Source organism: Gallus gallus, chromosome 8 (assembly GCF_016699485.2).
Source record: "Gallus gallus isolate bGalGal1 chromosome 8, bGalGal1.mat.broiler.GRCg7b, whole genome shotgun sequence".
Classification (NCBI taxonomy): Eukaryota; Metazoa; Chordata; class Aves; order Galliformes; family Phasianidae; genus Gallus; species Gallus gallus.
In genome coordinates, this window is record NC_052539.1 from 28626950 (window position 1) to 28653480 (window position 26531).

At 42.1% G+C, this 26531-nt stretch overlaps 1 protein-coding gene across 14 annotated transcripts in view; it reads left to right on the forward strand.

Annotated features, from left to right (window-relative positions):
- The window catches only part of LRRC7 (leucine rich repeat containing 7), a 194877-nt gene that overhangs the window by 147715 nt on the left and 20631 nt on the right, over positions 1 to 26531 (forward strand). For 9 of the 14 annotated variants that reach the window (XM_015291088.4, XM_004936886.5, XM_046944738.1 and 6 more), the window contains 10 exons: positions 135 to 207; positions 2930 to 3059; positions 3467 to 3582; positions 11790 to 11859; positions 13499 to 13598; positions 14126 to 14250; positions 18416 to 18616; positions 23667 to 23765; positions 25633 to 25744; positions 25972 to 26152. In XM_015291088.4, the coding sequence (XP_015146574.2) occupies positions 135 to 207; positions 2930 to 3059; positions 3467 to 3582; positions 11790 to 11859; positions 13499 to 13598; positions 14126 to 14250; positions 18416 to 18616; positions 23667 to 23765; positions 25633 to 25744; positions 25972 to 26152 (1207 nt within the window). Of the gene's footprint in view, positions 1 to 134; positions 208 to 2929; positions 3060 to 3466; positions 3583 to 8298; positions 8388 to 11789; positions 11860 to 13498; positions 13599 to 14125; positions 14251 to 18415; positions 18617 to 20006; positions 20107 to 23666; positions 23766 to 25632; positions 25745 to 25971; positions 26153 to 26531 lie in introns of those variants that run through there. The other 5 variants (XM_046944739.1, XM_046944743.1, XM_046944746.1 and 2 more) reach the window with 4 other exon arrangements.

Sequence of the window (26531 nt, forward strand, 5' to 3'; positions counted from 1 at the left end):
GCTGTATAATTTCTAAAATCTAGATCTGAGTTATGCTGGACATTATTGTTTAATCGAGAATACTGGAGATTACAGAAAGTGGAGAAGATGAATGTGGAATATTTGTCTTCCCTCCTTCCTTTCCCGTTCTGCAGGGCTGCTGAAAAGGCTCACCACGTTAAAAGTTGATGACAATCAGCTCACGATTTTGCCCAATGCGATTGGAAAGTGAGTATCAGGAGAAATCTTTTCCCTTCAACTTGCTTTTTTCCTGAGCTCAAAAATAAGACAAAGAAGATGCACTGAATTACAAAATAATCCCCAAACGTGCCCCTGACACACAGCTTGTCACATTTGCATGTGGAGCAGCTTCTCTGGACTTACCCTGCCATAAGCAATAGGAAGGTGAAGTGTACCATATTTTTCAAGACAAAGGATGAAGTGGTATTTTCCGTATGAATCACTTGCAGTTTGGGTGATTTGAGCAACAAAAGTAGAAGGAAGATAAGAACTGGGGGGGAATGGCAGTTTCCATAGCAACAGCTAGGACTGATGTTGGAAAGAAGATGGCTGTATACCACATACATATTAAGGTGCCTTAAAATATTGATGGAGCATAAATGGAAAAACCGTGACAATTTTGTAGGTGTAGACATAAAAATGTGAAAATTTCATAAAAGTACTAACTTGCTGAAATTTGATCAGATATTGCATGATCTTTGGTGCAAAATTCCATGTGGTACTGCAGCGTGCAGACCATCCTTCTGCTGCCTTGGTGTATTGAAATCCACAACTTACCATAAAATTCAAAACAAGTGCAGGCCTGTCTCCAAAGCAATACAAAGAACCAACTGCCTTGATTTGGAGTGTGATTATTCTGCCATTCCTTGGAAGTAGGTGCTTTGATTTGATTTATAGTTTCATATGACATGCATCCCTTCCTGGCAGAGAATTGTACAGTGAGATCTCCAGAGTAGAAATCATCTCTAACCTCCGTAGCCAGTGCGGTCCCCCTCCTGCACCCATTCTATAGTAATAATCTCAATAATAATTTTGTTGTTATATAGCATCAGGAAAGAAAAAATCTGAATTTGTGGACAGTGAAAACTGTAGCAATTGAAATCTCAGGTTTGGCTTCCTGTGATGTACTTACAGTGCTTTATATTGATGTGATAGTAATGGTGTGCATTAAAAGTTGGCTGCATGAGTGACAAAATGGAGATCTGGTTGTGAAGCAATCAATTCTGACAGTGAGAGCTCATAAGGCTCAAAGCTGTGCTGGGCACTGTGCAGGAAGGTTGATGTTGTGTCCAGCGTTACCTTTAGCAATTCTGGGAGTCATTTGTTAAAAGCTGCCATGACAATATTTTTCTTATGGATTGAATTGTTCAGATTGAAGGGAATTCCCTCTTTTTTTTTTTTTCTTGCTTAATATCTGTTCAGTATTATTTGTCGAGGATCCATGATTATGTTGTAAGAGATGCATACTGCTGCTCTAAAAGGTGTGACTGCAGAGCAGTAGGTTAATCACCCAATATTATCACATCATTTTTAAATGTGGTACTTTCCCTCACTTAATGAGGACAGCGTCTCCCACATCAAAATGAACTTCCTTTCTCTGACTCATCCACTTGGATAGTTTCCTACTGGGTCTCTTTCTCCTAAATGATGGGCACAGTACCCACTGCAGAGTGTATTATTCTCACACAAAGATTAGCAATGTGGAGGAGGGAATTCTCCCTCCAGGGACCAATTTCCTGATGAGACATAGAGCATTTCAGCACTGCCTGAGTCAATGTTGTTAACAGTGAACTGCCACCCTCATTTTTGGCAGGCATGTTCAGAGCACAAGCCTGTAAATGGCATTTGGTGTTGGACCTGCAAGATGCTATGCTCAGCAGACTCAGCTCAGTAAAGCACTTAGGCATATATTTATCTTTACCTTGTTAGGGAGTATCAAAGGATTTACACAAAGGGCTTTACGAATTGGACCTGGGGGCTGGAGACTGTATCCGCAGGACCTGAGTGAATGCCCCTGCTTCTGCCTAAATATATTCCTCATCAACCTCAGGGCGTGCACTGACAGTTGCCCCATTTCAGTGGATGACGTATCTGATTTTTGTCTGTTCTTCTTGAAATCTATAGAGAACGATCTGAATTCAGCCCAAGAAGACATTAAAGCTGACAGATTATAGCTAATGAAATTTTAGCTAAATTAGTGTGATTGGGATTATAGCAGTTATTCTCAACATAGCGTCCATCCACAAACCATGGTGAATGATAAATCACTTTCTAAACGAAGTGCTTCACAATGGTGGTTACAGATACAGCACGCTTTCATGAGGACTTTGTTGCTTTTGTTGTGGCCATCTTCGTTTGTCTACTGATGATGTCACCAGGAAGAACAGAAGCTGAGAACATCTGTGCCAGACCATATCTTTCAAATAAAGTCAAGTCACTCTTTGCTGTCATGGGAACCTGCCCCGTTACAGTTCAGTGGATGAGAGCTTCCAGTTTCTACTAGAAACAGTTGTTCAAAATTAGCTTTTCTATTTTTGAGCTTTTCTGGTTGTGTTATCATCAGTAAAAGAAAGAACGTATGCATCTTTAATTGAAAAAGCTTTCAGGTTGGACTTCCCTCTTTCATGCACATATTTGGTATGAGCACTTGAGAGAAAAATCATAGTACGTATGGAGCAAAAAAAAGGGGTGGTAGAAGTGGGGAATGATGGTTTTCTCAATGAGTCACAAAACTTTTATTCTGTGATTTGAATCAGCACAGAGTTAATGTTATTATTATAGACTTTTAGGGAAATCTGTAATAAAGGTTCCATCTTCAGGGCACAATGGCTGCAGAATTGTGATGATTTGAAACTTCCAAAGGTTTTAGATGACAAATTCTGTTACTTAACCCTCATACAGCATCTAACAAGTGCATTTACAATTTCAGTTTATCTTTATTAGAAGAATTTGACTGCAGCTGTAATGAGTTGGAGTCGTTACCTTCTACCATCGGTTACCTGCACAACCTGAGGACGTTGGCTGTGGATGAGAATTTCCTTCCTGAGCTGCCCAGAGAAGTGAGAAGCTGATTCTGCTTTCAAATTACATCAAAATGTTTTGTGATGGGCCTCAGATTTCATCCCTGTTGAGTCAGAATATCCGTCACAGCAATTAATTTACTGCAAAAGCAGTAAAAGCAGTAAAAATCAAATTAGTAAATTAGTAATTTGATTTTCATGCAAAGGGGAGAGCATTGCTCAGAAGCAGCAGTGCGGGTAGCGTAGTGCATCTCCCTGATGTTTCTGACAAAAGACAGTGTTTTCTGACTTCAGATCCTGCGTTATCGGTTCTTTGTTACTTATAGGAAAAAAAAAAAAAGATAATTTGGCCACCTTCTGATGTTAAGGGAGTGATAAAAATATTTTTCAGTGAGTATTGTTATTGTTATATCTTTGCTTTTTTTTTTTTTTTTTCATTCTCACAGATTGGAAGTTGTAAAAATGTAACCGTGATGTCTCTGCGCTCCAACAAACTGGAGTTTCTTCCGGATGAAATAGGTCAGATGCAGAAGTTGAGAGTGTTAAACCTGAGCGATAACAGGTATGGTTCATCTCATCTTCCTAACTTGCATTGTGAGAATGTGTTTTAAAAAAATAGCTGTTTCTTTTTAGGTATTTGTTAAATTATGCTTATTTAAGATATATAGATGTATATAAAACATATAAAATTGTATTTATAAATGCCTGAAATATTTAAACTATAGGGAAAAATATCTTGACTTGATTAACCTTCATGGTTTGGTTTTAATTCTACTGGCATACAAAGCGAAGTTGGAATGGGGCAAGGATCCGAGTCTCAATGCTCTGTCAGAGACGAAAGGCTGCTTGCTTTTTTTATCTGCTGCTGTTTCCATGTGAAAGTGAGATATTTGGCTTTAAAACTGCATAGTTTTGTAATTTAGTGTTGTGCCCTGATAAGAAAATTGTGACAAGCTGTTGTGTGAGATCATTACATGCAAGCACATGAAATATCACCCCAACTCCACCAAAACCGAAAGAAAATGTTCTGCTTCTTTCAGTGGGGCAACGGTCCTGTCAAAAACCAACAGAACCCCACCAGGTTCTCTGTTCTCATGCGTGTGACTGTTCGAGAAATGCAGTGCTTACTGTGAGACTCTCTTGGTCTCCATCCTGTGCTCCCACTGCCGCCAGAAATGACTTTTCCATGGAATTGCTAGATACAGGTGCTCCAAGAATATGCTAATATTCAGTATGTGAACACTTTTCTGTTTCAGCTAATTATCACTTGTATCCAGTAAATATCTGGGGGAGCATTTTGTGCACCTGGGTCTGATTTACTGTCAGCAGTTTTGTTGTTAAATTAAAGCTGACCATAAAGTATAAAATCAAGTAATGTTGAAACCCTTGTAACACATCTATTCAAAATTGTTTACTTAATTCCATTAGATCACTTTCCTCACTGCAATTGTGTATCATAAAATACATTATGTACAGACCAGTATGTAAAGTTAAATTGAACTCCAGGTTTATAGAAACTGCCCAAGTCCCAGAATCAGATCTTAGATCTTCTTAACTTTTGGTTTCCGAGGGACATGGGTGCACTGTCTCATCAGCACACTGCCGTGCTGGGAGTTTGTGCTCCTACCTGTGCTCCTGTAGCCTGAAGCTGTGTTTCAGGCACATTTTGAACTCTCCAGCATTCTTCCCAGCACAGCTGTCAGCCTCCCCACACTGTTCCACATCCGTCTGCCCTGTCCTGCCCTAGTTCAGTTTTGTCCAGGCAGTTGGGGGGTCCTAAACACATAGTGATGCAGGTGAAAGCAGCCTGTCAGAAATGCAGTGTTTTCAGATGGGTGCTTTCAGTGCCTGTCCTGCCTTACTCCACACAGCCAGCTGTAGGGGCACCAGGGCTGTGTCAGGGCACCTCAGGGTGCTTTGGAGATGCCAGGGAGCTGCACCTGTAGTGCCTTCCCTGGCACATCAGATCAGTCTGAACTGGATCACCTTTTTTTTCAAATCTGTTATTATGCCATGAATGTGTATTGAGGAAGAAGAAAACTACTCTTCTTTCCTTCTTTCCTTCTTTCCTTCTTTCCTTCTTTCCTTCTTTCCTTCTTTCCTTCTTTCCTTCTTTCCTTCTTTCCTTCTTTCCTTCTTTCCTTCTTTCCTTCTTTCCTTCTTTCCTTCTTTCCTTCTTTCCTTCTTTCCTTCTTTTTTTCTCTCTTTCTGCTGAGTCAGCTGCAGATTTCAGGCCTGTGACTACATCTGTAATTACTGCTTTCTGAGTGCTGTTACTGGGGTGACAGGGAGGGGGTGGCTTGCTGCTAGGAGAAATTAGCAGAGGTGTAGGAGTATGCCAGATTTCCTGAACAAGCTGACCTGACAGCTGGCTGCCATGAAAGCAGCACTCCTGCCCACTTGCCTTTTTCTCTGGCCACCCAGAGATAAGAAAGCAGTGGGATTTCCACTGTGAAGTAAACACTGAGACCAGCAACTTGTGGTATTCCTTAGGCTGGGATGTGGTGGTCACTGTCCTTCCCACTCCCCTTTCTTGCTGGTTAATAGCCCTGCATTTCCTTGTGCTTTCTCAGGGCGACTCAGAGAAGTGGCTGGGATGGCCTGAACCCCTGAAACTTCTGGAAGTGATCAATCTTGTTGTTGTGGTCACATTCTGACTTTCCCCACATATTCCATTTGCTCCCAGTGGTGTCTGGCAAACACCAAAGGTACACAGTGGCTGTGCACCAAGGCAGGAAGGAGGGGGAAGGCAGGAGAAGACAGCCTTTCCTCACTGGGGTGGGAAGCTGTTCTTTCAACTCAACCTGAAAAGCCGTGCAGTGAGTTGCAGCCATCAAAGAGCTAGATGGAGAGTGGTGCAAACTAGAAGAGGTAGGAACAGTTTCTCTCACAGACTTCTGAGGGGCCTGGGGGATTATTTTTCTTACTTTGTTGACATCAGTTCCATCTGAGGTTGATGATTGCCCTAAGACACTGTGACTATGCTGATTTCTTTCTTTCTTTCTTTCTTTTTTTTTTTTTTTGTAACTTCCCACTTCAGTGAAACAGATGTTTCAAAGTTTCAGCACCAAAGAGTTTGGACAGAGCTCAGATACAATCTTAATGCTGGATCCTTATTTATTCATTTGGTTTGGTATTCTCCATTTTCCCATTTTCATATGTATATTAACATTAAGACAATATCCATTCCTTCTTTGAATGAGTCTGCATATATGTACTAATAAGGATGGTACTTGGGCTCTTCTTGGTTAGGAACTTTTCCATGTTGTCGTAATACTTTTGCCCTTCTGCTCTTCCTAGTTCAGATATGACAGAGAAGGTAGAGCACCTCAGCTCTTTCCCTTTGAGCCATCATAAGAAGAGACATAGACGTGCAAGCAGAGCAGAAAGGCAATTCTAGATCCAAGGTGCCTCTGCACTTGCTTAGCACTATTGCATGGAGTTCCTGAGTCCTGGGCCAGGGGTCAGGCTTCTCCCTGGCAGCCTGTTCTGAGATCTACTGAGCCCTGGACTCTGTGGGCCCTGCTGCTAAGGAAGACCCATTCACATCAAATACTGCTCTGACAGAATTTTTGCATGAGACCTCCAGTTTTTGCCCAAACCTTCTGAGGATTGGCAGTCAATCCTTGTACTAACAGTAGATGGGAATGGACTGTGTGTATGATCACAGATTCTTTTAGAATTTCTCTGTCAGTTTTTTGAGACTTTCTTCTTCCTGACACCAGAGAGGATTTTGTGTCCGTTCTGTCAGGATGCTCGTGCAGCTTTGCATGTTAATTTCAGAGGGAACAGACTCTGTCACTGTGACTGTCAGCCCGTGCTGGATGTTGGAGGATTGTTGTGGATATATAGTTTTACAAAGGGGATGCAGTCTTTCACTGGGAATCTGCCTACTGCAGATTCATCCTAGTGAATAGCTTAGATCAGGGCCATCTCCTTCTGTTTTGTCACATGCCAAATTTTACCTACAGCAGTGGTTGAACCTGCATGTCCAATAGCCTCTTAGGTCATTACCTTTATCCCAGTGACTTTCTCTGTTAGCAGCTGGGCTACTTGAGTGTTTCTTTTGTGATGCCATTTTTCCACGATAAGTGTTCTATCTAGATACATTCTTCATGACATGGGGAGAGCAGTCTGCCTCCAGGCATGCAGAGTGTAAAGGTACTGGTGGCTTTGAACTTGCTGTGCCAGAGTGCTTGGAATGTTGGCAGTCTGCTCTTCAAATGATCATGCATACAAGAAATGATGGACAACTTAGCTGTGAAGCAGCACATGATGAGGAAAAAAGAAGCCCCCCTTTCTTTGCACTGGCTGGAGTTTGTCTGGTTATGAATGTAAAATACCTACACTTTCATGTGTAGGAGATTTTCCAGTAAGTTCTGATTGGGCATCCTTCAGGAAAGAGACAAACATGACAAATAGTACACTCAGGCTAAAAAGAATCTTAATTTTTTTGTGAGCTGACATATTTTGCTTAAAGGTGGGTCAGTGTTTGGAGTCCCTCCCTAGCCTTTTTAATACGATGGTTTCAGCTGCTACAGGTTTTCACTCTTGTTCTGCCTTCTGAAGGCCCTCAGTGTTTTAAGATGGACCTTACTCATTTTAATTAACCAGAAGCTATTTTTCAGTTCCAGGATTTTCTACAGGTATTCATATTAGAACTCAATTTCAACCAGATAATTACACTCCAGCTTTTCTTTTCTATGTCTTACACACTAAGACTGTATCTATCTTTCTCGTATCTGTAGCTGGGAGCCCTCTCTCCTCTTATCTTTACAGGTCCAAATCTTTTCATCCCTTTCACAGACTCTTCATCCCTGGGACATGCAGCATTTTGTTGTTACTACGCAATAAAAGACAATGGTGGGCTGAACCCCAACTTACTATCACATTGCTAATGTGGTGTCTAATGAGGGTTAGTGTGCATCTGACCAGAGCATAGGTGGCTTCATCCTGTGCATTCAGGCTAGTTTTGATTCCAGTTACCTGCAATGCAACTACCTGGGGATTCATCCTCGCCTTTGTCAGGCATCTCTGGTGCTTTGAGAGCCAGTGCAGCGTCTGATAAAGTAGTTGTGCAGTTACTGATGCATGAAAGATACAGAGACCTCCGCCATGTAGCGTGTCCCTGGGGGGAACTGCTTGGATTCACTCAGTGCTAAGAATGCACGTGGGATTCATTCAAAGAAAAAAAGATGTCTTACCAGTAACCGGTGTTCTTCACAATGTGTAGTCCACAGATACATTTGTCTTCCATCTGCTTCTCCTCTCTCCTCAGAGTCCTTCCAGGTATGAGTCCTGTGATTGAGAGGTAGAATTGTTAGAATGTACATTTGGGCTACACTTCTCAAAGAGCATCGGTTACTGGTAAGTAACCTTTCTTCTAGTTTTAGATTGTTCTTACAGAAGAGCTTAACCAGCCATCACCTTTCTGTATTTGCACTGCTTCTGTCCTGGGGTCAGAGCTCGATTGTTGCTCTGAATCTCAGGAACAGAAGTTAGATGAAACAAGCGTAAGATTGCAATGCATTCCAAAATGTAGGCCTGTTCCTTTTGGTGTATCTTTTTCTGTTCAGTTAGTTGTACAGTACTGCTTATTGACAAAGAGGTAATTGCTTCTGGCCATTAATATCCTCCAGTGTTTTTGTGAACAGTAAATGGAAGAGTTAATATGAATTATGTTCTTTTAAACTTTCACACTCTGAAAACCCTGTTACCGTTCATTTGCTGAGCATGACCATGGAGAGATGTCCCTGGTTGACTGAACTGGTTGGGCTACTCTAAATTACCCGAGTCCTCATCCCAGTGTGCCATAACGCACCGATACACTGCTTCCTTGAGGCTGGGGGACATATGGTGCCAATGGCTTGATGCTCAGGGATGTCCCTAAAAAAGTGACATTTTGCTTTAGTTCGTTTTTATTCACCTAGGGGACATCAGGGGAAAATTCTTTTTTCTTATAAGAAAATATTGTCTTTGTGAAAATTAAACACTGTGAGAAGGACATGTGCATCTCATGCTTTACTGGACTATTGGGGCTCAGAGTTGTTTTGCTGAAAAATCAGTTGGTGCTTCAGGGCTTAACTTACAAGAAATATTTCTGATAATAACCTTTAAGCCTTAGCATGATTTTATGTGTATTTTAACCTAATATAAATACAGAAAATATCTGTAGCACCGAGAGATTATTTTATTATCATGTCTAGCTCTTCTTACAATTCAGTTTAAGAGATTCCAAACTGAAGTTATTAGTGATTTAAGAATTGCACAGAAATGAAACTTGTTTGCGCAAGCTGAGTGTTAGACCCAGTGTAAGTGTTCCAAAGGGCTGGAGGTGTCCCTGCCTGCACCCCTGGGTTCCCCCAGGCTGCCCCCAGGCCAGGCTGCTGCACAGTGGTTGCTCTGCCCCAGGCCAGCAGCAGCTTCCAGCAGGGTGTTGTTGGCCCCATAGTAAGAAAAGGTTCTTTTGGTACAGTGTAATTTGCTTCTTAATTGTAAGTTAATTAATTTGGCCATCTTCTCAATGAATTATCTATGCAACCATTAAAGTTTAATCTAGAATTACACATATATTTTCTTAGATTTATAAAACTGATTATGTATGTAATTTTCCTTGCTATCTAGTGAGATCTTTCAGTATTTAGTATAAAAGAAAAGCTCTTTGTTGAACAGCACAGTCATAAACTTTCCATGTCTTTGTACTACTATCTGATTGCAGCCCTATCTTAGGTGCATGGAAGCAGAGCAAACCGATTCATGTTGTCTGCGCTACTGAAAGGCAGAGGAGAAAGCCAAATCTTTAACTGAGGGTGGTGTGACTTAGTTCTTTGGAACCAGTGGAATTATGCTGATGTGAACCAAATAGGATCTGGCCCCCGGTCTGGAAAGTAATCAAGCTACATCTATGCATAAGTAACATTGGAGGTGCTTTGTAGCTGCAGTACGACCTCATTTGGCTGATAAATGGTTATGTATTTACCTTTGGTGGTCAAACTATTCCAGTGAAAGCAGCAAGTACAGCAGGCCCTGTTCTGAGGTGTGTGAAATACAAAACCTCCTCTCTTGGTAATTCCGTTGTTCATGAAAGTCAGAGAGATGCAGATGTGTTGTTAGTGCAGATGGAGGGGAGATGTTCATGAACTTCACAGTTCAAAAAACAGTCATGAATTTAAATGTGGGAAAAAAGTTGCAGTCAGAGAAAGAGGCTGGGTCTCATCTTGGTGGCAGATTGTCAAAAATCAGCACTGATTTTGGGTGCCTCCATTCACTGGTCTCCAATTTGATATTTTATCTTATTAACGGTACCTCAGAATCAGTCCTCTTCAGACACTTAAAGTAAGGTGTCCGGGCTTCTGGGCATTACAAAGAGCTCTGTTTTGTTTGGCTGGAAATGGAAAACCAGCCTGTGGATCCCCTTGCCACACGTCATTCCTGCTTCCAGATGTGTTTTCCATTTGATACCCATCACTCAACTGGAGTGAGCTGGGAACAGCAGCAGTAACCCTCTGCAGACACTGCGTCCTGAAGGCAGAGCAATAAGGGTGTCACTTCAGAAGCCACTTCTTGTCTTTTTATACAGTAGAAAAGATCTGAGTAAAATGCCCAGGTACCCATGGTTTAAGAACCTGTATGTTAACTATTAAAGCTTAATCTTGTCACCTCTGTGCATGGAGAACATCTCACTCTGAGCTATTCCACAGAAGGTGGAGAAGATGTATGCATTTTAAGACAGGAATGAAAACTAAATGTCAGGAAGTTTAGAAACTCTCATGGCATTAATTATAGGTTTAAACATGCACATGCATGTAAAAACACCCTAATCTATACAGGTATTTGATAGCACACTGGGTATATGCATATCCATGTCAATTTATTTCACTTGTATAGATAAGTTACCTTTAGGATAAAGTGTTATTAAAATCACAGTCTTCATGACTGCAGGGGTATTTCTGGTCATTTGCTGGTGGAGGGGCAGAGGGTTCTGCTGGCGGTTGCTTGTCTTGGTTGAAGGTGCAAGTGAACAAGTTCGTCATTCTTTCTTCCTGCACAATCAGTTTGCCCACCTCCCAGGAAAGGGATTTACATCTCCTTTTTGTAGTTAGATCCCAGTAAATGTTTTGCAGTCCTTCCTTTGGGCGGTCCATTTCTTTTGGCAGCCCGCTGTAACACAGAGATGTGGAGCAGCGGTGTGTGACCAGGGCTGTTCTCTGCGTTGATGTGGGAAGAGAAAATACCATGTTCAGAACAAGGTGCTTCCTGTGAAAGCGTGGCTGGAGCTGCCACAACCATCTCATCATCTTTTCCCTGCTCCCCCATGCAGAGCGCTTTAGGAAATGTATTCACACATATCATGAAAAGGCTTTTTCCCCCCCTTTTTTTACTGTTTTATTTAATTTTGTCATTTAGGTTCACTGTGAGTTTATATTGATTTTGATTTTATACCTGGCATTTCTGCAGAAATGAATTTCCCGTTATCCTTGAGTAGTTTGTGTTCCAAAATGGAACTGGTAAGTAAAAGGGCTTAAGTCACCTATGCTGAAAGCTGGTGGGACTTCGCCATGTGTCCTGCTGGGACCAAATCTTCTCTGTGTTATAGGGTATAAACACCTTTCTTAATGTGGAAATACTTAAAGGGGAATCCCCTTAGTAAAGTACTATATTTTAATAAAATGTGAAAGAAAATAAATATAAGAAATGATAGCAGTTTTAGTCTGATCAAACCAATCATGCTGTGTATCGAAGGAATTACTGTTCCCTTATCATTTACAGGCTGAAGAACTTACCATTCACTTTTACTAAACTCAAAGAACTTGCAGCTCTGTGGCTTTCTGACAACCAGGTAACGGTTTTCAGTGTTCATAATTTCTTTAGTAAAGTACTGGGGCTCTTACGGGGGCCATGAATGAGGTCTGCAATGTCATACATCACTGCAGCAGAGCTTTAGAAGAGGTTAGTCCCAGCCCAGCTGCTACTTTCCTACCGAGCTGTAGGCAGTCCTGGCTGACATTCATTTCCTGGGTGAACTTGCCATTGCTGGGCTTGTTGCTTGCTGCTAGCTGACCTTCCGTACCCTGATAAAAGTAGTGAACAGTGATGAGAATTATCAAGAGAATATTCTGTAAACAGAAATTCAGGAGGCAAGGCTTTGTTCTCAGCCGTGCTCTGAATTTGTCCCATTCCTTATTCCATTGCTACTTCTCCATTTTTGTCTTCTGCCTTTTCCTGTCCACGCTTCCCTTCCTGCATATTTCAAACTGCAGTGAAGCTGGTGGGAGTTTAAATATATAGAAGATGCATGAGAACTCTCAGTCTTGTTTTAGAGAAAATTCTTATTTAAGTTCCTCTTAATTTTAGATATGCCTTCCTTGGTTCCAAGGAGCTCTGTTCATGTGGCATTACTATTTATTCCTTAGGACACTGTTTTTAAACAAATTCTGTAACATGAACACAGGGAAATATAACAGTTACCCAGCATCTGAGCACCAGAATAGGTCCCCATCAGTCCCTGCAGTATTGGTGGATAGGGTAATTTTGCAGTTCCAGAATGTGATTAAGTGAAGACAAATTCAATTAGTACAATGTTAGCCAAGTTCAACATACCTTGCAGGTTTTAATAGTTGCAATAAGTTCTCATAGTCTCATCTTTCCCACCCTACAATAAAGCCCAATGTCAGCCATTACACCTCCTTCACGGAAGCTGATGAGGATAATGATGCATCTGGAAACGAGTCCCTCCTACCTCTGTATGAGGCGACCACAGGAGCCAGGGCAGTGCTGTGCTGCCTGGGGACAGACCTGCCCGCTGCTGCCCGCAGCATGCCATCCACTGAGACAAAGCAACCGGGACATCTGCACCGTTTAGTTTTCACTTGTATGGCTAAGCAAAAGCTGAAGGGAGGGGAGACCGACCAGGAGGGTTCATACACATGGATGAGTAAATTTTGAAGCACTAAATTAGGATTTTAACTCCTATTTCCATAAAAACACCGCTACCTATCCACCAAACTTACACTTCTAATAACCAGGCAATGTTTTTTCAGCATTTTGACCTTTCAGTGATAAGGTTTAGATCACCTTCTAATCCGTGAACTGTGACAGTTACTCCTGGGTGCTGCATTACAGCAAAGCAACAATGATAGCCAGTTGAGTTGAACTCAGTGGTGCCTCCATGCAGCTGGCACCAGGAGCACCCTCAGAGTTACAGGACCCACTGCTTGGGAATCCTGGCTTAAAGCACACAGTCGGTACTTCTGGTGTTAGAGTTCATGTGTTGATCCTGGTGGGAGTTACAGGCAGACTGAGGAATGGGAGAGGAAGAAGTGCCATCAAGCACTGTTGGCTTTGGCCCATGGAGAGGGTTCTTTCCATTCAGAATGTTGGTTATTCCTGTGTTTTCTGTTTATTGCCTGCTAAAACTCCGGCTTGGCTGACAGACGTGCTCTCAGTGACCAGCCCTTTGTTTTGCCTTCCCTACACAGTCCAAGGCTCTCATCCCCCTGCAAACTGAGGCTCACCCAGAAACAAAGCAGAGAGTGCTGACTAACTACATGTTTCCCCAGCAGCCCCGCAGTGATGAAGGTAATACACCATCAGCAGTCCCCCTGGAGGCAGCAGCAGGCTGTGGGGATAGGGGGCTCAGCCGTGGCTCCGTGCAGCGGTGTCTGTGTCTCCTGAAGCCAGCGGTGTGCACAGAGAAGCCCATGTGCAGCCACGCACCAAAGGCTCCTGCTTCCAGTCCATTGCTCTTAGAGAGGGGTGGGGACACCTCCCAGAGTCCCATGGGTGTCCAACCTGTCAGCCTGCCTGGGCTGCACTGAGAGAACTGGGGTTGTCCTGCCTCCATGTTCATCCTCAGGCTCTGCCCCGAAGCCCTCTTGCTCTCCACCATTCTCTTTGTGATTTGAGCACTCACATTTATTTTTGATTTTTTTTTTTTTGTTATGACTCCCATTGCCCCCTCAACAGTTTTGAGACAGTGGCCCCACATTACAGGATCACCCAAGGGCTTGTCTTTTTGGATGATTTACAGTCTTCTGCCGAGGGCATTAATCTCTTGTTCTATTAATCTCTTGTTCTGTTGCATTGCTGTTCACAATTAACTGTAGATTTCCAGTCAGACAGTGATAGTTTCAACCCTACTTTGTGGGAGGAGCAGAGACAGCAACGTATGACTGTTGCCTTTGAATTTGAAGAAAAAAAGGAAGAGGAGGAAAATCCGGGCAAAGTTAAGGTAAGGTTTGTTTGTTTGTTTGGCATTTGCATATCAGAGACAGAGTCCAATATACAGATGCTGAACTGAACTATTTCTCTGTTCTAAATAACTAGAAAATACTTGGCCATGTTTCACAAGCATCGCTGTTCTCTCTGAGGGGCACAGAACTGAGAGTTTGTGGTTGTTTTGTTTTCCACACAGCATGACTGGGATGTCAGAAATCAGTCCAGACCCACAGCCTTAGTGCTGGGTACCTAACAGGACACCTATTTCATCACTAAGGCGGAATGAACACAGAACGCTGGGGACTTGGGGTTACTCTTCAGCCACATAATTCTTAAGAAATATTTAGGTCCCATGGGGATTCCACATTCCTCTGAAGGTGAAGGCTGATGAGAGCTGTTATTCATAAATATTCAATATCCCATTTAGATCTTCTTGGAAAAATTGATTTTTTGTTTAAATACTTTTCCTAATTAGGAATTTTTACTTAACTCTTGCAACCACATATAATTGATACATATACTACTGCTTTAGTGCTTCAGCAAAACAGAAAATGAATTAAAAAAGCAATCTGACTCACAACAAATAGATTAAACTGAAGTTTTACCCCATATGAACTGCAAATTTACAGCTTATGTGTGGAAAGCAGAGTAGCTGGGAGTTTCACATTGTTCCACTTCTTGTTATAATTTTGACTGTGAGTAACATGTCCAAATGTGCAAAAGTGTTAACAGAGAAATAGATGATTTCTGAGATTGTAGGTGGATTTAATTGCATTACCTGTTATTTGCGAGCATTGTTTTTGATATTGAAATGTAATATAGGAAATATATGGCTTAGCCATTTTGGTTTTAATATATTTCAGAACTCTATGGATGACTGAAACAAATGCTTCCTTTGAGTAAGCTGCTTTTGTAGACAAACGAAACCCTTCATTCACTTAATGCTGTTTCTGTACTTGACTTGGAGTGCTGCCATCTGCTGTATGGGAAATGGGGAGGCAAACACCACCGAGCCCAGTGCCACATCTTGGGGTGTCCCAGGAGCAGCCCTGGGCACACAACCCATCCTATGGCTGGGGGGTGAGCTGAGGGCAGCCTGTCCTGTCCTGTCCCTGCTGCGATGAGGGGCTTTGCCACGTGGATGTGCCATGGCTTGCAGGGCTGCTGCTGTCCCTGATGTTTGGCTTGGCAGTTGAAGGCCAAGGCAGTATTTACCCTTTGGGTCACTGTAGGGGAAGAGTCCAACACTAAAATATATTTTCTGGAGTTCTTACTTACCTGTTTTCACTCCTGCCTGTGGAGAGAATGTAAACCAATCATCTATTTCTGCATGAGATGTCTCAGTTTTCATATATAATCATAGAACCATAAGATTGTAGAATGGCGTGGGTTGGAAGGGACCTTGAAGACCACCAAGTTCCAAGTAGGGAACACTTCCCCTCAGCTCAGGCTGCCCAGGGCCCACCCACAGCCTCGGGCACCTCCAGAGATGGGGCACCCCCAGCTCCGGGCAGCAGTGCTGGGGCCTCACTGCCCTCATGGGGAAGAACTTCCTCTAAATTTCCCCTCTCCCAGTTAAAAGCCATTACCCCCTGTCTTTAGCTTACCCCCTCTGATGAGAGTCCCCCCAGCTTTCCTGCCGCCTCTGTGGCACTGGCAGGCTGCAGTGGGGTGTCCCCGGAGCCTTCTCCTCTCAGCCCACCTCCCTCAGCCCTTCTCCAGAAGGGATGTGCTCCAACCCAGTGTTCTTCTCCATAATGATCCTGGCATCTCTTCATCGGACCAAAACATTACGTTTTGGAGTTGATGCCTTAGTCATTGCTTAAAGAAGAATTATTAAATGAAAAGCTAAGCAAGGACTTAGGAGTTGATCAGGTATGTCCTTCCATTGATGCATCCTGAAGAGAGCGTTTCTATTCTTTTATATCTCTCTGTGTGTACACCAGATACCCGTAACTACCTGTAGCTTGTAAAAACTGAAAGCGTGGACCTTTGTGGGATGAATTTGAAGGTTATCCCAAGTTAGCAATGGGTGGTTACCACAAACATTTTTTGCATTTTAAAAAAACACATGTAGTTTTCAATTTATGTGTTTCATATTTAAAACTGACTTCTCATCCAAGCTGTATAACATCGATTTGAAGATCTAAATTATTCAATAAATTCTTCCATAAAGAATTTTGAACCTTAAAATTCTCCTTTCAGGATCACTGTATTTTGGTGTAGCATTAAAACATACAAGAGTTACATTGACAGTTTCCTCCACAGCAATATTTCTAACTCAGCGATGAAAATACCTGCTTTCTAGTGCAGAGCACCCACCACAGCTGCCAGTGTTTTTATGGTGTAATACACCCAGCGATAGCAGACTCTTACTGAAATCCCTGTCTGAGTTGCCTATCGCATGAAAGTCCTGTAGTTAACTTCTCTTTGGCTAATGCCTACTGAGGATTTGCTCTGACTGAAGTTCCAGCTATGCCTGTCTGTAGCTTTTATATTGAAATCATGGCTCGGATTTTCTGCAAAAGCGATTGCCTAATTAGGCCACATCTGAATATGATTTCTTTCAACCGTAAATCAACCACAGCCTTAGTGATGCTTTACAGACTTAATTTCTTTTTTTCTGTTGAAATCCTTTATTAACATATGACATCATAGCCATGCATTTTAACGTTTTATGTTAAGTCATGTCAGAATCTATTATATGTAATGTTTATTCTACTGTGGCTCAGAATTATATGCTAGTATTTCATATAGCTTTATTTTCAAATTGATCGTGGTTTTGCTTCTAAAATATTCCCATTGACAGACCATAATCATCTGAATCCACAATTGCCCTTTTCCTACTTGTCAGAGGTGTAAAATCCAATGGCTGTGTGGTGGCCTATTAAAAGCAAGCTCCCTTTGCTCACCTCACATATGCAACTGGGTAAAACTTCTTTGCAGTAAATGCTTCTGCTTACTTATCACACAGCAAACACAGACTAATTTCAAATTTCACAGCCTCATAAACAGGAGCAGTTATCCTGACACACACGGCTCGCTCTGGGAGCTGTCACTTCTCTTCACTGAAGGAAATTCAATTCAAAGTTATTGCGTTCCCACCCCAAGTTCAGCCCAAAGAGACTGGTGGGTAGAGCCAGCACCTACTGCGTCCCAGGGGCTGTGCCTGGGGTCAGAGCTCCCACCCATGGAAGGGCAGAGCGGGGGTGGGAAGCCTCCACCACGGGCAGTGTGCTGAGGTCAGGCTTTGTTTGATTCCTCAGCATCTCTCCCCGTGATGGGATGTGATGTACAGCAGACAAAAGAGGTCTGTAAGACGATGGGGAGGTATAAGGAGAGGCCAGCATCACGTAGGTCTCCTTTCCTGCTTGGATCCCTCCTGGCCCGGTAACCTGCCGCCCCGTCATCTCTGAGTAGTTTGCTGACAGTGCTGTGTCATGCCCCTCCTCTCCTATTGCTCAGCCCCGAGATTTTGTAGAGCTGACTTCAAGCTGTGATTGATTTGGACTTGGATGACTATAGTATATCTTTACTTCTGAGTGATAAAAACAAAAAGCTCAAAGTGTTGATTGTTGTAGGAAATCTGTAGGTCTGTCAGTCGAAGTACCGTTCAGTGTGACCCAGGTTGACTTCTCTGTAGTGGTTTAAGTCTGTTTTCCTGTATTTCTGTATACTTAGGAGCAGAATGCACGTACTTGAGTGTATGTATGTACATTACACGTCTCAAAGAGCGAATAGACCCCAGTAGGTCAGATTCTGTTCTCAGCTATTATAGATAATTCTGATTAATTCTGTACACAGCTGAATTAATTCTGCATTTGCATCAGTATCGTTTTGGAGAAGTGTGATTTAATACATTTGTACTCTCAAGCCAAGTGCAGAATTAAAATACTATGCTCTCACAGGGTGAAAGATAGGCTTGCAGGGAAGCATGCTCATCCATTATTTTATGTCACTGAAATTCCATTATAGATTGCCACAGTGCAACTGAATGCAAAGTTCGGTCCAAGAACTGAAGAATCCATGAGGGTTGGCTGTATGTGACAGACTACCTCAAATAGACTAATACAAAATCTGAGGGATTTGCACTTAGCCATAGTACTGTAACCATGGTTTTAGTTTGCATGCAGTTTTCATTTTGTATTTGTGCTTTAATTCTTTTTATGAATGTTCAGGTTGAAATAAATCTAAAACGTTATCCCACTCCATACCCGGAGGATTTAAAGAATATGGTAAAATCAGTTCAAAATCTGGTGGGCAAAACAAGCCATGGAGTACGGCCTGAGAACTCAGCACCATCCGCCAACACTGAACAAACTGTGAAAGAAAAGTATGAGCACAAGTGGCCCATGGCACCAAAGGAGATTTCAGTGGAGGTAATGTAAAAGGATCGTTGTTCCTCTCAAGAGTTCAAGACGGGGTTTTAATATAACTCCCTCAAATGCTATGCTGCATCTGCTGTGAGCTTCTTGCCTAAGAGTTTCTAGTTTAATTCTGCAAAGTAAACCTAGTTTTATGCTGAGTTGCTCTTTCCCCAGTCCTACTAACATTTTCAGAATGAATTTTTGATTTTAAATCTAGCTAGATCTCAATTTTTGCAGTCATGTATACCAGCTCTCTCCTAAATGTTAATGATATGGCTGACTTGCCTATTGGTGAAAAAATGGACCTGATTATGAGTTACACCTCAGACTTAAATGTATCTCTGTAACAATATGTAAATGAAAAATCAGTTTGTTCTGTTGACAGTGCTATACCATAAGGTTCTGCTTCTTATAATCCCATTACATGTAATACATAGCCAACAAGCCTTGTCAAAAGTTAATGAAGTCAACAGAAGCACCTCCTAACTGCAGGGAGCTATAGATCGGGTGCTGCCCAGTGACTTTCAGTGTGTTGCACAATCCAGCCATGTGTGTTGGCCAGAAGTGGGTCAGTACACATAGTGAGAGTTTTCTATTCTGACCTTAATGTATTTAATGAAAGGTAATTCTAAAATACTGCACGGGCTTGTGCAAAGCTGACGTAAGCAGCTGCAGTTTGATCTTAGAGGGCACCTGCTCACTGATGCCTTCATATTGATAGCTTACTTTGTATAGGTACAACTTACACACGGGGAAATTTCTCACTCTGGCAGTAGTTACTGATAGGCTATCAGGTGCTTGGACAGGTCTACGAGATGTGTTCTGACACAGAAGATGAAGACAGATTTCAGAAACGTAACCATGTTTTTTCTCTAAATGAACATTAGCTGTTAACCCATACGTACCAAAGTACATATTTTATAAAAGATAGTTGACTTGTTGCAGACCTTGCAGTAATTCCTGAAATGCAATTAAATAATGCATTTTCAGTTTCCTAATTCATTTTCTACCACAACACACAGATATGAGCACATGAACTATTTTCATCCTATCGATGTAAATGTGGTTTTTCATCTTCCTTTACTACAGTACTGGAGATGGTAGACCCTGCCTAGATGTTAGTTTCCCTAATACTTAGCAAGGACCAGCAGCAAAATCGCTCATCAGCTACAGGAAAGAAAAAATAGTGCTCTTGTCATTCAGACAGATAACATCACTGGGAAGCCTTCATGGCAGGAAAGCAAGATGGTGTATGTGTTCCTCTCTTTGGCTCCCCGTGTAAAGATGAAGAAGAGGTGTGGAAAATGGTAGAAAATGTGTGAATGATTTTGTGAATAATATTGGCATGATTTCAGTTCTAACGTATTAAATAAAACATAATTAAGCTCCATTTGCTTTGCAGATAATTAGGAGACAGGATCTCGAGCCTCAAGTTAAAATACAGTTTGAAAATGCAGGTGTGTTCTGATAGATTTAGACTGAAGACAGTATCTTATAACAAGGTAATTTAATTTCAGGTGCAATGCTCACTTTTCATTCTCTGAAGCCAGATCAGCTGGTTTCTTTTCTGATCTCTCCTGAGTTTTCTTGCAATTAATTTACACGTGTGTTCACAAAATTGTTTCTAAATAATCAAAGGGAGCATCTGAAATGGATAACAAGGTACATTTCAAACCCCCTGCATCACCCTCCACCTTCAGTAATAATAAGCAATTTCTTAATTAATCATCAGTTAAAATAAACCTGTTCATTGTCCTGTGTCATTGTGAAAGATGTGCCTTGCAGTCAAAAAGAAGGTTGGGATAGCTCTGTGTATTCCTTCCATGAGTGATGGTGAGGAATAGCACAAATTGGCAACTAAGATCTTTACAATTAATATTCTTTATATGTATGGACTGAGAAAATCACTGGAAAGAGTTCTGCATGACTCTCAGGTTTCTGTTCTTTTTTAAGAAACCTCTTTTCTAACCCAGCATGCAGCATTCCATCCCTTGTGTTAATTCCTAGCGGGTTTGTTAGCACTGTGTAGAAAGATGTTTTTTTTTCTGAGTAATCTGCTGCAGGTGCTGTGCTGGGTCTGCTAGACCTCCATCTCGCCTCAGTCAAAACAAGACTTCAGTCTGTTTAATTTCCTTCTTCTTTACTTGCTCAGCTTTGCGTTGTTTTAGGGGGGTGGGAGTGGAGGAGAGAAGGGTGTTCTTTTTGTTTTGTTTTTAGTCTTCTAGAAAGTCTCTCAAACTCATCTTGCCTTTTCAGAAAGACTGCACGCTTTATTTCCCATGGACTGCCCGGCTTCAATTTGGTCATCGATGTGTCTGTTATGGGGGTTGTTTTCTCCTGAGATGCACAGTGACAGTCTCTCTTGACTGGGAGGGCAATTTGTCCTGAAGGTTTTCGGTTTTGTGTCTGCTTTTAGGCCATGCCTTGATGGGCACTTTGCAACAAAATGACCTATATTTAACGAGGAGACAGAAATATCTTCATTATCGAGTTTTGCCATATGACTTCTCCAGAGCACGGAGCATCTTTATTGAGGTTATCACCTTGGTGGCTTCCAGTCACAGGAGGAAGGTGATGGTGTTCTGTTCTGGAGGTTTGACTTGCAAGAGACCTTTCTCCAAATAGGATGTCAAATGTCTTAAAGTTAATTCTGAGTTACTTTGACTCCTGCCTGACCTTGTCTAAGAGTCTGGATGTTAGAAGCATTATTCAGGACTGTCTCCAAGATAAAGCCTTCCTTCCAGAAGTTCAGTCTGGGGCATTGGTGTGGACCCACTGAAGTGTGTCCTGCACAAGGATTCAGGAGGTGCAGCATTATGTCATGGCACTCTGTGCCATCATGTGGGCCTGGTTTATGCCTGATGGACCATACACGGACTTTTTTCCAAGCGACTTGAGACTCTCTTTATTGGCTGCAACCCCAGTGATATGTCTGCTGTTGGGTGCATATCCGTGCGGACTGAGAGCTTCTTCTCTCCTGAGATGGGAGAGCACAGGGAGTGCAATTCAGAGACTGAGGTGCTGTAACTCAGGGCAGCACTGGGCCTTTTGTCCTCACACTGAAAACCACATACAGATCAGGGCAGAACCATGGTTTGTAACTTAGGAAGATGCTACTAGGTCTGCCATCCTCTGCAGTACACGACTAAGCACTGGCTGGATAGCATCTGCAGTTTTTCTTTCCAGAATTCTGGCCATGCTGGCAAACTGGCTTGGCCTTTGAAGTAAAACTTTTTCACAATAAATAGATCATTACAGACTTCAGCATCTTTGGCTGTAGGGAGTTCTGGTCAATGCTTGGATGCTGTACTTCTGATCACCGGAGCATACTGGGTTAGTGTGTGCAGTCCAGTCCTCCAGCTGCTAGCCAGTCCATGGGGCTACAAAGCAGAGACACAGAGCAGAAACAGCCCTACCTGCCCATGGCAGTTGTTTTTCGGGATCTGTTATGTCTCACTGCATTGTGCCCCCAAACTCCCTGTCCCAGTCTGCTCCTCAGGTACTTATGTCACCAAATCAGCAAGCTCGTGTCTTCTTATAGAGCTCTGCTGCATGGGAATGCCTGCTGGAGATGACTGACGGTATGCTGGCTGCTGTACCAGGCAGGACGTGTTTCAGGGTTTCTTCATTCCTTCAGATCCCAGTTTCACATTCAGTTTTCCTTCCACCAGTTCTGTCCCTTAGTGGGACTTGCATCTCATTGTTACACCCTGCATGGGATAGCCCTTGGGTCTGATGGCCACTGAAATGGCCCTCCTGGGAGCTGCTTTTGTGGCAGGAGAGTGGCACAGATTTGGGAGCAAATGGCAGATCCTCTGCTCTGCATTCCTGTGGGATAATCCCACATTATGGGGACTCTACATTTCTAGATTGATGACTGCATTTTATTTTGGTCATTCTGGTAATTGCTATCAGCAAAATACTGTGACTGGTTTTCGCACACAGCTTCAGGCGCTGCATTTTGTGGTCTTGCCAGGAGAGGACTTGTCAGCCAGGCTTTGTAGCTCTCCACATACAGAGCCAAGGGAGCCCAGACCTGCCATTTGCTGTGCAGAGGGGTGACCTGGGTGAGGGGCACAGCAAGGTTTGTCCTGCACCCACACTGCTGAGCCTGTGCCTGAGTTAGCCTCACTTCTGTTGGAAACATTCTGACATCTCTCTGATTGCATTATCTGTGGTCTTTATTCTTTCATTAAAACCTTAGTACAACCTGGACCAAGTAACCTTAGCCCACGTCTGTTTATTTGTTGTATTTGCTTCTCTATTTCTGTACGGCTGGCATGGCATCTTTCAGATTGCCCCATCCCTCAGCAGGTTGTTCCTCTACACTTGTTCCTCTGGACCAGTCCATCACTAATGGCATCATCGCCTCTGCCTCGTGTGTGCTGCATCTGCACTGAGCCCCGGGCTGCTGTGTTCAGAGCCTTTCTGTTCTTTGAAAGCAGACACCAAGAATGAGGTTATTTCGAAAATCACAGCTCTCTAGATTTTAATTGGATGTTTTTATGTTGTCAGCATGAATAGTTGCCAGTATTTCTCTTTCCTGATTATTTTGCTGGTTTCTGCCATGCACTTTCTCTTGGGAAAGAGCTCGCCATATATTTTTATCCTCTGCATGTATCCTTCTGTGTTTAGTCCTGGGGAATAAGTTCTCACAAAACACAATTACATTTATCTCCTTCCTTTGTCCTCACAAGTGATCTGTCTAATAATACCTTTTATTTTCCATTAGTGCCCTTTTTGTCCTTTTAAGCAAAGTAGTAGTAAATGGAACATGGTTGGGGTTTTTTACATCTTTCACTTCCATGGCATGTTCACAAATGCCAGACAAATTCTGTCCAAAGTGTACTGACTTTAGTTGGAACTGCCAGAGTGGAGGCTAAAATGATAGAAAAGAAAGAATATGGCATAGAAAACTTCATAAAGTCATACACCTAAAATAAAAACTGTGTTCATCATGATGTCAAAAATGGAACTGCTGGTTCGTCCTGCCTTACAGCAAGTAGTTTTATTTTGAGCTTTTAACTTTTGAAAGTTTCATGGCACAATATTGGGATTCTAGGTGCAAGAATTCCATAAGAGTCACCTGTCTGATACAGACAACACTCATAAATCGACTCTGGACAGGAAGGAGAAAGAAGAGCATACAAAAAGCTCAGAGGTACAACAAGAAATAAGTTTGAAGCATGCACCATGCTTCAAAAGTGGAAAATCTCACTCCCTGAATGTGTGCACTTTGTTACCTTTCAAAAATCATTTTGCATGATAAGTTTGTTACACTGCAGTAGAAATGATTGTTCTGCACTGGAAAGAGGCCATTCACTATTGCTAGCTTTGAGTTGTATGTTCATCGGTACTGTTACGTGAGAAATAAAACACACCACGAGGGAGCTCTGTATATCAGGGCAGTAAAATCTTGCAGTATCACAGCACACAATCAGTATGAAGCTGTATTTGCATAAATGTTAGCACTGATGGGGTTGAGTTAATGGGTTGTGAGGATGCCTGCTCTTTTCTGTGTTGATATGGTACTATCTCCAGTAGTACACCAAAAGTAGAAGGATTAACATACCTGTTTTTTTAAATCTAATTGCATTCATCCAAATTAAGTCACTCAGCAAATGCTTCTAGAAATCTTTGTTTCCACTGCTGTTACAAAAGTAGTTAATGGAGCATAGTCTTTTCAAGGTTTTCTTATGGGTAAAATCAAGTAAAGATTAAAAATTTTACGTCAGTGATGCATTTTTGGTTTTGGTACTCTATTTTAGATTGTTTCTCTAAATGTTACATCTCCTTCCTTTACTGACTCCTCTCTAAAACTGAATGACCCATAATTACTGGAGTACCTTTAACGCCTAAGGTCGGGGTACAGGGATCCCCATCGCGTCTCCACAAGAGAAAGCTCCCTCCCAGTTATGTTTCTTCTAACCATTTCCTTCCTCATTTTTTTTTTTTTTTTTACTAATTTTTTGTTTTCTTCTGGTAGCTCTCTACAATGTGTTCTTTCTTACTGGATATTTTCCTTCCCCAGCTTCCATCCTCTACAAAATCACGGCTCATCCTCCCACTTCCAAGACGATGCATGTTTCTCTTACCCCTTCCCACAAGGATCTTCACTGGTGTTAATTAGCACAGTCTTGCTATACACATCTCCATCAGTTCTCTCCCCGTGATGTTTCCCTGATCCCACACATTAACACCCAATGTGGGTTTCCCATATTGTTCATCTTCCTCCTTGGCGCAGGGTTACCTCTGTCATCCCTCCCCTTAGCATCCTCTCCTACCCCGTCTCCCCAGGTCACCTATCTTTGGGAATAGCTCCTTTCTTATTTCTGAACTTTTTCCCAGTAGTAGCATAAATAATGTCCCCGTATTGCTTATTTTCATCTTTATTTCCTGCTTCTGGCTATCCCATGAGCCTAATTTAAAAGCATTCATTTAAAATACCTCTTACTAAGACCCCATCTCATTTTCTTTCCACTTTTTAACATATGTTATTTTCAGTATGTATCCTATTGCTGTCTGGAACTGTAGAACACTGTGCAAGGAAATCTTAGAAAGTCAAGAACTGCTGAACTCCTAAGGAGTTTTTGAAACCCAAATTATTTAATTTAATGAAGAGTAGCAATAGCATGACCTGAATCTATAGACCGTCTAGTGCCACAGATGGATGAGGAACACTTACCCCTGAAGTTAAAAGTAGCTTAGTTAAAATTAATATTATTTTTTTATTAATTTCTAGTGGCAGCTTGCATTTTTGTGACTTCTACCTCATCAAAAGTGTTTACACGGCCTTGATGTATCCTACAAGTTCCATCTGTTTTGTCCACATTTTCAAAACGAATGCATCACCATAATTTTAGAAATCTTTCATAGGACTGATTGGAATTTTCAGCTGACAAATCATTGTGATTAGACTATTTCTGTCTGGTGGGGTGTCGATGTGTTGTCACATTCATGAAAAGAAGGCTTTGAAATGTTTGTTGATGCTGTTTCCTATGTTTACTCTACGTTATTATATTCCTCAGGATGCCTTTGGACATCCTGCCAGTGAGATGAGGATAGGGGAACTTCGTCCTTCCCTGCCAGAGACTCCGTTGTACCCACCCAAACTTGTTCTTCTGGGTAAAGACAAGAAAGGTACTAACTTGACTTACAACCTTTTAGATGGGAGCATACATAATCTGCATAGATAGAATCTAACATGTTCTACACTTCACTTATTATAAAGTGTATTATGTATGTATTTATGCACACAAGCATACATACATATATATATATCCGTAGTATGCATTTGAAAATGTATTTTTCTAGACTTCACTTTCCAAACACCACCTCCTGAAAACGTTTGCTGTGTTTTGTTTCAGAGTCGACAGATGAGTCTGAAGCAGATAAGATCCATTGTCTGAATAACAGCGTTTCCTCAGGCACTTACTCAGACTATTCCCCTTCCCAGGCTTCCTCAGGGTCCTCCAACGCGCATGTTAAAATGGGGTCCTTGCAGACAACAGCTAAAGAAGCAGTGAATAACTCTTTGTGGGGGAACAGGTGTGAGCCTCTTTCTTAACACAGCTTCTGATTGCCTTTTGTCTTACCTTGCAACACACGTATGGAGTGACCGTGTGCTAGGTGTTAACACATTCAGATCAAAACAGTAACACTTTACCCCAGTTTTCTTGGGGTGTACATGGCAATACACAGTCCAGGCTGTAGAGAGTTGGCCATCCATTCCTGCTCTATAAATGCCAAGAATTCTGCAGCTGTTTTTCCAACCATGTACAATAGCCATGCCCTAAAAACATCTAATAATTAAGCTGTAATTATTCTGCTCTGTGTGGTCCTAAGCTGCAGCTGGCTGTAGTTTAGTGCTGTTAATAGAGTGTGTGTCCCTCATTCATGCTGTCCTGAGCCTCACTCTGCCCTGGAA